General features: G+C 41.9%; 1 protein-coding gene and 1 gene segment (V, D, J or C); both read left to right on the top strand.

The window, feature by feature from the left end:
- Positions 1-345: 345 nt before the first annotated feature.
- tp53rk (TP53 regulating kinase) lies at positions 346-2963 on the top strand. The gene is made up of 2 exons (XM_079341811.1): positions 346-609; positions 2334-2963. Exons 1-2 carry the CDS (start codon positions 405-407, stop codon positions 2819-2821), a joined length of 693 nt encoding a protein of 230 aa, XP_079197937.1. The 5' UTR covers positions 346-404; the 3' UTR covers positions 2822-2963.
- Positions 2964-3965: 1002 nt separating this feature from the next.
- On the top strand, positions 3966-12498 carry LOC306823073 (immunoglobulin heavy constant epsilon-like). The segment is given in 7 exons: positions 3966-4029; positions 4116-4454; positions 5214-5539; positions 6984-7119; positions 7927-8259; positions 10343-10660; positions 11925-12498.
- The last annotated feature ends 2582 nt before the right edge of the window (positions 12499-15080 follow it).

The raw sequence follows: 15080 nt of genomic DNA, 5'->3' as shown, positions 1-15080 counted from the left end.
AAAAATATATATTTTGAAGTGTCGAGAATGATTGTAATGAAGTGTCAAATGACCAAACAAATCATAGAGAAATGATGATCTGTAGAAAAAAAAAAGTGATTTAACCTTATTCATAAAATGTGATATTTATAGAAAACTGTATTTATTTATGAGTTTATTTATGAGTTATAATTGATGCTAGCTATATGTCTTCATCAATTAGAGGTGTAGGTAATAACCGTCCTTAATTCAAAGTAAAGGGAACGAGAATCATTTCTTCTCATAAGGCCGTCTGCGCTATCTATATGTAATATTCCGGACGGCCGCTGGGTGGCAGCATTTATAAACAGAGCACAGGAAGTCCGGGGACGGCGCGCGCTCACAGCAAAAAAAAGGCGGAAGTAAACACGACTCAGAAAGAAAGCATGGCGGTGGCAGAGTTTCTGAGCAAAGCAGAATTGATAAAACAAGGCGCAGAAGCGAGGGTGTACAGAACAGAGTTTCTGGGAAAGCCCACCATCGTAAAGGAAAGGTTCCCGAAGCGGTACCGACACCCGGTGCTGGACGAGAAGCTGACACACCGGAGGACGGTGCAGGAGGTCCGCGCGATCCTGCGCTGCCGTAAAGCAGGCAAGTGTGACGGACAGCAGCCTCCCCCTTTATTTATGATATCTACAGTCTTTAATGTTTACTTCGAACTGTGATTAAATGTATTAACGATCCTTTCTGTACTGTTAGTTAAATGTCTCACTGTACTTACATGTTTCAGTGTTTTATAAAAAGATATAAATAATAATTGTAAAAGGGAATAATAACAAACATTACACCAGACAGCTGCCTCTGTTTACCTCTGACAGCTGGATTAATTTTTACTTACTAATATGTAGTTCTGCAGAATTGAACCTCACATCAACATCATGAGTAATTAAACATTTGACTTTGATTACGATAAATCAAAAAATACTTTTTTTTTTCTAAAGACAGATCTGAGAACTATTTCCAGGTTTTTTATGGAATATTTGGAACTGAAATTAAAGCGGAGCTTTAAATGAAAACGACACATTTTTAGTCTTAAAGTATAAATTAAATTCTCTAAAACTGTAAAAAGGAACAACTTGTTTTTCCTGCAAACATTGTTTCCATTTGGCTTCTTGTCGTTCAGCGTCTTCTTCCCTAAAAACTAATTGATGGATGTTGCTTCCATGTCGGGGATTGGACGTGTCGTCACGTGACTCTGCCCTGAAAATAGTCGTTGTGGGCGAGATGACATTGATTAGAGGTTCTGAACGTTTAGATGAATCATTCGATGAATCATGTGACCCCCACACAGCACCGTGCAGAGAGCGTCCTGTCCTGGAGCTCGCAGCCTCCGGCTCTTTGAGTGAAGAAAACTGAAGACCCATTCTTGAATCTTTTTTTGAAATCCACCGTCAACATTTTCTTGTTGTTTAATTAATCTAGTCCGACAGATGCCTCTGTTTTTCTACTTTATAAACTTATATTGTAAATAATTGTATGACTATAACCATCTTACTTGTTTTATTCTTTCAGGATTGTATCTGTTGTTTGTTTCCTGTCGGTCAGTCGTTTGTGAAGCATGCTGTCATGTTTGAGAAGTTCAGAGGAGAAGCGTGGTTGGTACAGCGGACCGATGAGCTGTTACGAGCTCTTAAGAGTTTCAGAAACAAGGCAGAATATGAGATTCAAGATTCCCTTTGTTGGGGATTTTTCTCACTTTTCCGTGTACATAAAAAAGAGAACCTGCTGTTCTCGAAACATGTAACATAAAGACATAAATATACCTGAAAAGACTACTATGTGATTAGTAATTCAATTACAATAAGCACAAAGAAACTAATTACAACATCCAGTGAGCACCACAGTCACATTGCTCTCTGTTAGTGGGTGGAGCTTCTGTTGAGCCTTTATAACTACAGCTGAGGTGTTAATAGAAGAGGTCAGGTCGTGCACACTCAGAATCTTGGTGTTATTTACCTTCTCTACAACGGCACTGTTGATAATCAGGGGCTTATGATTGTCTGCCAGTCCTCCTGAAATCAGTCAACATTTCCTTGGTCTTATTTACAGTGAGCACCACATAGGGAAGTTTGCACCCTGATATCAGCTGCCCCACCGTAGCTCTGTATGTGTGCTAAGCTCTTAACTTGATTCTGTCCATATCGTCTATACATTTTATTGCGCCCGCTGTTGAGATCTTTATATCTCCTGGCCGTCTTTAGAATTTGTCATGTTTTTCTGTTACTAACAAAAACACAGATGAATCAGATTCCCATTCTCAGAGTGCGAGTCTTCAGTATGTGATGCTTGTCTCTTCTTCCTCTTTTTCCCCTCAGGTATTTCCACCCCTGTCGTCTACTTTGTGGACTACATCTCCCACTGTATTTTCCTGGAAGAAATCGTTGGATCCATTACGGTTCGGGACCACATTGCGTCCGCTCAGCAGTCGGGTTCCTGCACAGAATCCGAGCTGGAGCAGCTGGCTGACAGGGTGGGCAAAATCCTGGGCAAAATGCACGACGAGGACGTGGTTCACGGCGACCTGACCACCTCGAACATGCTGCTGAAACGCGGCCCCGAGGGCGGGGAGGACGAATTAGTCCTGATTGATTTTGGCCTGAGTTACAACTCGGCTCTGCCGGAGGATAAGGGGGTGGACTTGTATGTGCTGGAGAAGGCCTTCCTTAGTACCCACCCCAACACAGAGTCGCTGTTTGACAAGCTGCTGAAGAGCTACGCTGCGTCATCCAATAAGTCGGCAGCAGTCATGAAAAAGCTGGACGAGGTTCGGTTAAGAGGGAGGAAGAGGTCGATGGTGGGATGATGAACTTTCTGTGAACAGTATTGTTTCTCTGTAAACAATATTTAGAAACATCTTTGATTTACAAAGCTGTTGACATGCGAAAAGAAAGCTGTATATAAAGTTACATCATGAATAAAAACAAAGTTTTACTTCAGGAAAAAGATGAATTTGTTGTGAAGTTGCATTTTGGAGCTGTTGATGTTACTGCACATCTGTAGCACACATATATTCATCACATAAGGACACGTCAGCATGCTCACATCTGCGTTATTTATGGCATTATTGTAGAGACGGCCGATGATTTGAAAACGATCAACTTAAAAAGTCACATATGCAAAATACACGTCACCATGTTACTCTAACACTAATGTGTCTCTAGTTTGTCTACAAACCCCCAATGATGATTGATATGGTCAACTTTGTCTCCAAAACAAGATGGCTACTGCCATAATGTAAAACTTAAAAACTGTTATCCTTATATCAAGTAGCAATGTTTTGAGGAGCTCTGAGATTTATTTAATTGGTTGAAAAGGAGGAGAAGATTTGACCTTTAAGGACTACATCCTCTGAACATGGAGCTTGCAAGCTAACCACAAGACCACTGGCGCCCCCTAGCTGCCCAGTTGAGGACTTCAGAATTAGTGTGGCATTGGAGGGAATACACATCGTAACATGTTAAATGACAAGAACTTGAAGAGCAAATCTATGACAGGTTGTTTATTTCAGATGCTTTGCTAACGGCTAGTGTTTGCAGTGAGTAGATTATACATGACAGATTGAGCCTTTGATTCTGTATAATGTTGAGAGACATTCACATTATTTAACTACTGCAACACATGGAATTCATCATGCAGACACTTACACATAAAGGTGTTATAGAAGGGTTGTTTTCATGAATTCAACAAACACATTATTTAACACGTGTTAGCAAGAGAAAATCCCTCCCTCTAAAGTGAGTCATATGTCTTACTACAAGGTGGTGTGAAGGAGGTTATATTCACAGGTCAAAGTCCAGGAGGAGGTACATGAGAACACAGTGTGATTTAACCACCATGTGATCCTCAGTCCAAGGAATCCGTTTGAACTTCAACTTGGCCGAGGATCGTGTGTCCAGGTTTGCCTTTGCTTTTTTAACATGCACTGAAAACGGGACCTCTGGGCCTAAATGGAGATCCTGAAGAATCAGGGAATGATAATGAAAGTCATGCTCATTGTTTTGTTCATGCACGGTAAGTGTCATGCTTTCATCCTTGCCAAAGTTTTGAAGGTGTGCGGGTCTTCAAAGGCACTTCAGACATTTCTTCTGCTCTTGCAGGTTTTTCAGCCGACTCCCCAAAGGAGCTCAGTGTCTTGGTGGGGACAGATGTGACTCTCGGCTGCGTCTTTGATAAACTGTCCAAGCAGGTGGAGTGGAGCACTCTAACGGTTGAGTGGATCATGGTGGATAAACATGGGGGGAAGAGCATTGTGTACACTTTCGAAGACGGTAAAGCGCTCTTGAACAGAGCCGGCTCTGCGGTGGATAAAATGCAGTTACTGCGAAGCGATGCATCCCTGAAGCTTTGTAATGTGACTGTGGGGGATGAAGGACTCTACACATGCAGAATCATCACTCCTGTTGTCTACACACAGACCTTCACTGTGGAAGTGCTCGGTAAACCTCTCCTTATATCTGCTTGTTTGTGTCAAATAATCCAGTCTGAGTTGTGCTGTCTACTAGAGGTGAACCGTTTGGGAAAATCAGGGTCAATGTCGATGTTTGTTTCATGACTTCTTTTGGTGTAAAACTCCCACAGTGCTACCATTTTCTCTCATGTTTGACGAAAAAAAACAAAAAAAAACAAGTCAGAGTTTATTCAACAGCTGACTTCTTCAGCCCAATAAAAAACCCTCTTCTTTGACTCAGTAGTTCGGTGTACAAGATGTCCACATTAAATTGATTTGGCACAACAAATAAACCTCTGCTGCTGACTCAAATTCAAACACATCAGGTATCTCTTTAAGTAGAACAGGAAAAAGTTGATTTTCTGTCCATCTTGTAAATTTAAAGTCTTGTGATTAAATTCAGTGTGTCCACCAAAGGTAGTTGCTAACTGCTTTAACAGCGCTGACTGTGCTGAGGTTTAAAAGAAGCAACATGCTGGGGTTTTTTTTCTTTTTCAAAATGATTTTACTACTTTAAAGGGGACATATTATGAACAATCTACTGTTACAGTGTTTTTGAACATATATACCTGAGTGTCTATCAACCCACAAAATGAGAAATAAATCCATCCAGTCCTTTGTTTCTGCAGAAGTCTGACAAAAAATGCTCCGTTTCAAATGTTCTCTCCTTGTGATGTCACAGTGGGATTCTGTAAAAAAAAAAAAAAAAAGTCCTCTTTAAATGTACTATTTTTAAACTCTCCCCTAGCTCGGCCCTCAGTGTTGCTTCCAGAGACGGCAGCAGTGACGGAGGGGCAGGAGAAGACAATACAGTGTAACATAACAGGTTACTATCCAGAGCAACTGGACGTGACGTGGCACGTCCAAAACGGCTCCCACACTGTCTTTGTAGGCATGAGTCCACTCTTCAGCGTCTGCACCAGTATGGCCATTCACAATTCAGACGGCACCTATAGCATCCGCAGTGGCATCACGCTGCACTCCTCAACAGTGAAGGGCGGAAACATACACCTCATCTGCAGGGTGCAGCACCAGACCTTCAGTCAGCCGTACAGCAGATCCATGACACTGACTGTTCAAGGCAAGACTTCAGTTTTTATATTAAACATATTTGTACTCTGCTTTCTCAATGTTTGCAATGTTGCATAATATCCCTTTAATCAAACTTATTCCAACATGAATAATAAGGGGTGTGGCTTTGTTAACTTTCAGTTATGCAGGTTGTAGCTGTTTGCCAGGAGGCTTAAGGCCCGCTTCTTTGCCTGTTGCTGATAGGTTGAGCTATCATTGTCACTTACAACATGGCAACTGCTATTATTGGGCTTCAACAGACCATTCCAGAAACCAGTGGGTGGCATCACTGAGAGTAGGCTCATGTTTTTTACAGTCTCTGGGTAAAGCTGGAAGATTAAATCAGGGGGTTGTTGATGATTGTTTCACTCTTTGAGCCAATCAGAGGACACTTCCCAACATCTAAAAGGACACACAAACTGCTATTGATGGCAAAAACAACACTTTATATGTTAAGCACCTGCAGTCACACTTTATGCAGCCACATAAGTGGAAGAGCAGATAATGAGAATATTGTATCGTGTGTGTGTGTGTGTGTGTGTGTGTGTGTGTGTGTGTGTGTGTGAGAGGGAGAGTGTGTATTGCTACGATCCCTCGATGAAAGTCATTTTAGATTCCTATCGATAAATCTACCACACCTTTCATAGCTTCCTACTGTTCAGCTCTCCTCTATGCATCCTTGAAAAAAGGTTTAAATATTTGAATACATGTTGAAAGTAAAAATACATTAGAAACACCAGACGTGTTCAGCAAAAGGAAGACGCGCATGCACCGTTGCATCCTGATGAAAGGAGTCGTCACCTTACACACAGCACAGTCTGAACTGATGTCTGTGTCGTTCAAATGAAAACAGAAAATCAGGAAACGTGACAACACATTCCACTTGACATTTTTCTTTGGAGATTTTGCAACAAACGTCTGACTGCTGAAGCTCCACAGCACTGGATATCAGTCAGAAGCAGCGCGATGGAGGAGGCTCGTGCTCATGTTAACTCGCAGAAATGACTCGGTCCAGCACAGATCCACACAAAGCACAGACAGAAGAGAAACAATTCTAACAACTCCGATTCCTCCCATCACTGAGGAGACAAGAGTTACCAGATGTGTTTTCTTGCTGAAAGCGAGACCTTAACTGGTTTTGAAATTAAGTTTTGGCAGACAGCTGCTCAACCCTCTTTCCGGTATTTCAAACCACAACTGAATATTTTAGTGGAAGCAGTAGTGGACCTGCATCCTTCTTTCCCTGCTGAACGCTGAGAAAGGGTTAAAAACAGTCTGTTTCTCAGTGACTGTTTTATTAAAGTGTCAAATGAAATACGTGTAGTTGTGAATGTGACAGAGAACTACAGCATTAAGATTCAGACATCCTCATTAAACAGAACATGTTTATTCATTCATGAAGTGTCATCCATTCTGAGTTCTTTTCTTTTACACTGATGTCAAACAGGTTGTTCTTCTTACAGCTCCATCGCTGCCCTCTTCCATTGTTGGTGTTCTTGTTGGCCTCGGGAGTCTGTTGATTTTTGGGATGATCGCCTCTCTTATTGGAAGTTTTCTGGTGATCATCAGGCATCTCTCCAAAGGTTCGTCTCAATCTGAAAATAACATTTATTATTGAAATCAATTCAATTTGAAAAAAAAAATAAAAAATCCCCTCAAAACAAAACTTTGTTTCAAGACTGTATATACGGATCCCTGCAGGCCTGGTGGTTGGTGATCGCCCCATGTGCAGAGGCTGTGGTTCTGTAGGCAAGGCGGCCCGTGTTTGAGTCCAACCTGTGGCTCATTTCTCACACATCATTCCCCAAATTCCTTTTTCTTGTTTAGATTTCGTTTTGGGCCCTTTTATGCCCTTCATTGTAGAGATAGGAGGGGATCTCCCCCAGAACAGTTTAGACACCTAACATTCATTTCCCTTCATTCTGAGAAGTTTTTATGCAACATATTTTGCCTTGTCTGAAGAACAATTATGATCCAATCTTTTTTTTATTAACGATCAAAGTGTTCATCAGATTAATGTTCACACAACAATGAATCACATCTGCAGCAAGCAGCTGCACATACCTGGAAAATACATGTAGTTGTGTGCTTTGCATTTAAAGACCAAACAGCAGGCATCACTCTCTCTCTCTGGTCCACTGCAGAGTGTAAAGTCAATTGCAGGTGATTTTTTTTTATTATTTTTTTTTATACAAAGACCCCCCCCCTGTATTTTGCACCCTGGTTGGTAACCGAAAAGTAAAGACCCTCCAATCAGCACGAGACTTCTCTGTGCCGGAATGAAAAGAGAGATATTTGAACTGGACTCATAACATTAGAGAATGCTGTTTGGTTAATGAGCACCAATGATCTAAATGTGTAACAGGATGCACTTCTTTGTACCTCAACAGATCCACCGACTGTTTCTCAAATCACACCCAACATCATTTATGCTGAAGAGCCGACACAACTTCAATGCACCATCCGGGGGGAGAAAAAACAAGGGCTCAAAGTGAAATGGTTTCGTTTGAGAAGCCTAACAGAGTCAGATGTCCCGTCAGAATCGGCTCCTCTGTTGGTCACCGAGGAGCTGAGCCACAAAGCGTCTCTAAAGTCTGAAGGCAATAAACACATATCAGTCCTGCCCGTGTGTCTGAGCGTCACTGAAGACATGACCAAATACCAGTGTGTGGTTCAATGCAGGAACAAGACCATCAGCCGGGAGACCACAATCGAGGTAAAAGGTGAGTGGCTCCAACATATTGTGGCCTTCAAGGGCAGTCATGCTGCGAAGGTCTTCATGGTATTCACCCACTGAGAGAAACAGTCTGCACATTCAAAAACAAATGCACAAGTCGACATCACATGGATGCGATCCTGAACCCTTGATAAGTTCTCCAGAAATGGGAATAAGACATCCCTCTATTTCCCATTTCCACCGAGTCTTTGCCGCCCTCTGTGTCACAGTCCAGTTCTCGCTGTAAGTCCCTTGGCTGCACTAATCTAACTCCCTGTCACTCTCTGTCGTTATGCCACGTTCCCAACTCTCCTTTCCTTTCGCCGCCACGGTGCTTCAACTTCAATCAACTTCAATCTACCTGTGGTCCGGACTCCAAAGCTACCGTGCTAGATTTAGGAGTCAACGCCAACACATCCCCTTAATTTAGAGTCTGATATCGAGCAGAGTCAGCTGAAATAACCAGCTGAGCTCCGTAACTAACTTAAGCTACTTTGCCGCCACTTAGCAGAGCTATACCTCAAACCATTTCTCAATGAAGTGGGGTTTTTTTTGTACATACCAGGATCATGTTTTTGCGCAGTAGACCGCTGGGCATGGCGTTCAGACACTCAGCTCCAGCGGTGTCTTTCCTAACGTGGTCTGATAATAAGTTCACTACCTCGTCTCTCTCTCTCTGCCTCTCCTTTCAATAATAAACTTTTCCAGCGACGGTGCCTTTAGTCTGCAACACTTCCATTGTGAGTTTGTGTGTTTCTGACTTTGCATCAGTTAATATGCAAACACCACACACAGCTGAGCTGAAGAGGTAAAATATTCTGAAGCACATTAAAGCTCTGTTGAACTGAAGAAGAGGTGACAGCTCTCCGTGGGTTCTTCATAAAAAGTCAATTATTTTCAATTCATTTCTTTTTAATTAAAAAAAAAATCTAATTCAAATATTGAGTGCCTTACATGAGAGAACATATTTATTACAGCTGCTTTAGAGACACTTCTGAGTCTGTATAATTTAAATCCAGCAAAGGACTAATACACACTAAGTTGAGATGTTAGTATAAGACTTGGCCATGAATTTATACACTCACTTTTTATACCACAAAGATGTCTTCATTTTTTTTACTCATCCTGTATTTAGGCTGCACGGCACGGCGGTGGTTAGTGCTGTTACCTCACAGCGATGAGGGTCCTGGTTCAAATCCCCGTCAGACAGCAGCTTCTCAGTGTGACGTTTGCTTGTTCTCCCTGTGCATGCGTGGCTTCTCTCCAAGTTCATGCTCATTAGGTTATTTATGACTCTAAAACTGACCGAAGGAGTGAGTGTGGCTGGCTGTCTGTCTCTGTATGTCAGCCCCTCGATCGACTGGTGAACAGTCCAGTGTGCGCCCCGCCTCTCGCCCGATGACAGCTGGGATCAGCTCCAGACCCCAAGACCTCGAACAGGAAAAGCAATATAGATAATAGAAGGACGGAGCCTTTATTTAACCATGAAAGAAACTGTCCTGGCAGAGACACGCAGCAGCCTGATTTACAGAGTTTCAAACAAACAACGAGCAGTCACAAATACAAAAAAACATTATTAGACATTAGAAGACCTTAAGAACAAATTTATACCTCAAATGTTTTACAAGATCTTCTTCCAACACATGAGGGAGAACATGTACAGCTAGATGTGTCCGCCTTCGAGTCATTTAACATCCTCTTAAAAGTGTCAAATGAGAGCAGCTCATTAAGTCTCAGCTTTGTTTGTAACTCGTTTCAAGGAGCCGCAAACTTAGCAGACTCTTTACCCAGTTCAGCTTGCTCTTGTCCTGAAAGTGTCCTCTGACTGATGGAGGTCAGAAGGTCTGAAGGTAGACCTGCTCCAGTGTTAAATCTGGGTTTGGTCAACAAAGACCATCCAACATGTTCATTTATCAAACAGTGATGATGAGACTTACTGCTCAATGTGAGACGTTTGTACAGGTTAGCTTTGATAACCTTGATCTAAAATGAAGACATAGTTTCAGCAAATAGGACAAATGAAGGACAATGTTCTGTAATGTAATTTTCCGATGACTGGCATGATTTCACATGGCTGACTTCTCCCCCAGTGGAGCCATCTCTCCTCCAGATCTCCAGCATCCCTCAGATCCCAAAGGTGGAGAAACAGCTGGTTCTCTGCTGTCGGGTTGAGAACTTCTACCCCTCAGATGTGGACCTGGTGTGGTCCAGGGACGACAGTGAGCAGGTTTCCTCCATAACAAACTATGGACCTTTCTCCGCCCCGAACCGACTGTACAGCGTGTGGAGTAAGATCGAGCTGCTCATGGCCAGAGAGGATGAGAAAGTAGTCTACACCTGCCGAGTTTACCACAGCAGCTTCCCTGAGCACGGCTACAGAGATGTCACGTACCACATCAACACTCGAGGTATGAAAGCATCAAATCATTTTCGGCAAGTTACTTTAGAAAATGTGATTACATCTGTAACAGGATTTTAAATTGAAAAATGTATGTTCTTTTAAAGGTCAAAACACCTCGCTGGAGACTAAAAGAGAACAATTTGATTTTTCTACATCGAGCAAACTTTGGATCCAAACATTTCTCATTAATAAATTTCAAAGGTCACATATTCTTCTCTTCTTCATCAAAACAAGTGTGAAGTGTGTTGTTGTAAATCCACTCTGTCGTGTCATGTCTATAAACCCCTCTATTTCAGCCCTGCTCAGAACAGGCTGTTTCTGTGTCTGTAGCTTTAAATATGTAAATGAGCTGTATCTGGCCACGCCCCCTATATGGAAGGGCTCGGCTGGCTCTGGCTTTCTGGCTCCATGTCCTTTGTTTACAGTGAGAGGGCAGAACAAACACCTAGATGTAGGAATGTCAGCCACCTGGGGGAGGGGTTACTGCCCTTTGTGATGTCATGAAGGAATATTACACATATTCGTGTGAGAAACACGTGGTGAAGTCCAAGTCACAAAGGTGTTGCAAAGGTGTCATTTTCAGGGGAAATTGATTGCAAACGTGAAGTTAAATCCACATTCTGAATTCTGTTGATGTCAACGCCCTTTATAGTATTATGTATCCGGTGAGCTTCTGCGTTGCGATAGTGTTTAATGATTCAGTAACAGGATACTTTTCACATTTCTGTATTTTTGTATTTATAGCCTGCTCCAGATAAGTACATGGAATTAAAATGACTGCATGTAAAATGTAAAAAAAAACCCTCCATGTGACTTCCAAGTAAAACCTAAATATAGCACTAACTTAACTTACTGTACATGGCAATCTAGCTTCTTCTATAAGATAAAATGACAACATATACAGCATTTATTTACCTAATCAATACACCTACAGCTAATAAGAGATATCTAAACACTGTGGAGAACAACAATATACACAAAATAACACGATAAATAAAAGGAGGGATAAAGATTAAAGACTCAAACCAGTGGACACACACCTCTCCCACAGGTCATTGTAGCAAAGGGGAGAGAGGAGGGGTCAAACCAACTGTGGTTAATACTGCATCGACTGAGCTCATAAATCACCCACTTGTAAAAAAAAGTTGAAGTGCAGTTGAAAGGAAACTTAAGTGTAGTAAGAAAAAAACTAAGACAACATAAGTTACATATTATAGAGACTCAGTTTCACCTGTTTAATGACTTGTCCATGAACGTGTCTGTTTGAACAGGAACTTCTCCTGATCCAAAGTTCATTGAGTGTGAGCCACCAGCCCCTCTGATAAATAACGAGTGTACTCTGCACCTCTGCATCGAGAACTTCTGTCCTGAGGATATAACCGTGACCTGGACTCAAAATGGAGAGGAGGTTCCCTTGGGTGTCTTCAACACTCCGCCTAGCCTGAACATTAATGGGCTCTACTCCATGTTCACGTTTCTCAAATTCACTCCCACTGAGGACGACAAGGGGGCAGAGTTCAGGTGCAAGGTGGTCCACAGCGCCCAGAAGGAACCGGGCGAGGAGAGGTTCTTCATGCTGCCAGTCCTGCAGGTTCCAAACGGCTGCTGACAGAGGCGTCTGTGATCCACCGAGCAGAATAATCCGAAGGCCGCAGGTTACAGGGGTAGCCCGAGCTGACTGCATACCATAAACTGTATAAAACATGGACATACTGTCAGTGATGTCACCAATTGGTGTTTTGATGCCCAACAATGGCGGTGGCCATGTTGAAAAAAGCTGCCTGTAGTCACTTTCAGTCGACCTAAAAGTAGGCAAACTGAGCCTCCTGGCAAACAGCTACAATGTGCTTTCCTCTGAGTTTACTCGACTCAACATACTTTTACTATTCAAATTTTACTCTTTTCCTAAAATAATTAAAACAAGTTTATTAAAAGAATCCCCCCCCCCCCCCCCCGACACATTTTTGAACCAGGCTTTGAACATGTTCTAAGGCATTACAAGAGTGTTAATAAGACTTCAGGTGTTTTAGTAGCAAACTACAAGTGGACTTTACAGTTCTGTTGCACTTCCATGTTGGCATCATTTTTAACACCAGGGGTCACCACCTGCTGTAGATATACAGCATAATGGTTATACATCGGCCAGATGGGCTTCAGACGCCTCCTGACACGGAAACTTGGACCATCCGAGCAGCACCTGAATGCAGCATCAGACACAGGGCAGGAGTAGCTGATTAGTGAACTTTCAAGCAGTAGGCCCTTTGCTGCCTCCTGATCATCCACCAAAACTCTACATCAACATTCAAAACTGCAAAATGTCGCAAGTAGATCGCGGGTTTCTGTTGCATAGTGCTGTGTTGGTTTGTTGCTTTCTGCCTCCTGTGTGTTCTCACAGTGCTGCGCTCAACCTCACTGCCACCAGTGATTGAACACATCTGTGCCCACTTTACAATCAGGGCCACAGTATAAAGAGCAGGAGAGCGGAGGCAGCCAGTGTCAGTGCTGCCACACTGTTTGTGTCTGTGTCTGCTGCTGCGTTGCCTAAGTGCAAACTCCCACCGGGGGAGGAAAGGGTTTTTCTTAGCTCCTTAGTCGTCCGTTATTTGTTTGCTGTTTTAGTTAATTATGTTTAAATGTGATAAATAGATTGGCTTGTCTTTTGTAGCGGGGATGTGTTGTGCAATAGAAGCTTGTTTGAAGTAATACATTATTCTTTAGTTTGTTATTAGCTACCTAAACTTTGCTTATGTTGCTCTTTCTTTCCCAGAGTTTTCTCATTATTAGGTGTTTTCCGAACAAACAATTCTGAGCACGTTTAAAAAAAAAAAAAAAAAAAATTATAATAATTTGGTGCAGTATAGCGTGACCAACTGGTGACATATACATGACAGATAAAGCACAAAAACAAGCAGAAGACACAAAAACAAGCAAAAGGGATCAGACAATACAAAACAGAAGAGGTGTAAGACAGCAGTGGAAAAATACAATAGAGAATAAATTAATGAAAATAGACCAAAATAATGAGATTTCAACAGACTACAGCTAGCAAAGACTAAACGTAATGACGATAATGATGAAAAAACGTTAAAAAAGGCTTCAAGAAGTGAAAGGAGCGATAGAGAGAGAGAGAGAGAGGAGGGAGGGAGAGACGGTACTTTATAAGCTGGGCTTGAGAGGGAGATTGCTCAGTGTGTGTTGTGTGTTAAATGTGTTGAAGTGTGTATTCCAGTTGTGGTGGGAGTAATGATTCGGTTATAAGGTTTATTGTCTGCAGCCGGGGATTTGGGGTGCTTGAGACCACTGTTTGTCGTTTTGAGGGAATGATGAAGGGAGAGGGCCCAGGGAAGAGAGCCCCTCCCCCCAAGTGCAGCAGCCTGTATTGTTATTGTCCTGTCCTGAGTGCACTGGGGACTTTTTAAAGTGTGGGCTATGTGATTCCTGAGAATGACACACCATGGGGACTTTCTTTCCCCAGTCCTCATTCTTACCACACATGATACGCCGTCTGAAGCAGAGGCTACAAAGGTTCCTCTAAACGAGGGTCTTGCAGTGTGTAATTAATAAAAAAAAAAAAGGGGGGGGGGGGGGGGTGTCTAACAGTTCTGAGAACTATGACAAAGTTCCTCTGGTCCGAAAACGTCTTTTGTACTCTCCTTGTCCCTTAAAGGGGGAGCGTAACAGTCTATATCGTTTTGCATGGTTGGAATATTTTCGACATGTTACAAGAAAGTTCTTTCACATAAAAAGCTGCATGATGGTTTTCTGCTCACACTTAAAGAGGTGAATGAAGACCTTGAATACATGGCATTTATTTTGTTGTGTTTTTGGTGTCGAATTTGTAACTTTGTCTTTTTTTTTATCATTTTTGGACATTTTTCTTTTGTTAGCTTATGGTTAATATCGGGAGGAAGTCCCAAAAATAAACAAAATCTTGTGCGCACAAGATAATAACTTCAGGGGCTGTGTAGGATACTGTAACATGTAATAAAGTAAAATAACATTCAATCTATGTTTACTTTTGCAGAAAAAAACATTAACACTTGCAAACAAACATTTAAGCTCTGTGATTGGTCTGTTATTTTGGCCTGTTACTACGAGGACACTCACACTGTTTAAGCCTAACCGTGAAAACAAAACATGCACGTTCAATCGTTCAAATATTATTCTTCAAACCAGCGTCCAAATGCAAACCAGATGTTAGGCCCTCAGTTAACAATAAAAACGTCACATATAAATAAAATATCTGATGATTAAATAGTATATGTTTGTCCTCGAAAGAAGAAAACAACACATTTCCCCCTGGGATTAAAAAAGTGTTTCTGATTCTGATTGAAACATATCAATTATAAAACATCAGGCTGGATATTCAAGATTTTATTTCACTCTTTTGAATTTGAGGAAGAAACTCATTTTTGATTGGATGGCAA

The sequence above is a fragment of the Symphodus melops genome, assembly GCF_947650265.1.
Source record: "Symphodus melops genome assembly, chromosome: 4".
Lineage (NCBI taxonomy): Eukaryota > Metazoa > Chordata > Actinopteri > Labriformes > Labridae > Symphodus > Symphodus melops.
Note: the sequence above shows the minus strand (reverse complement) of the source record. Positions and strands in the feature narration are given on the sequence as shown.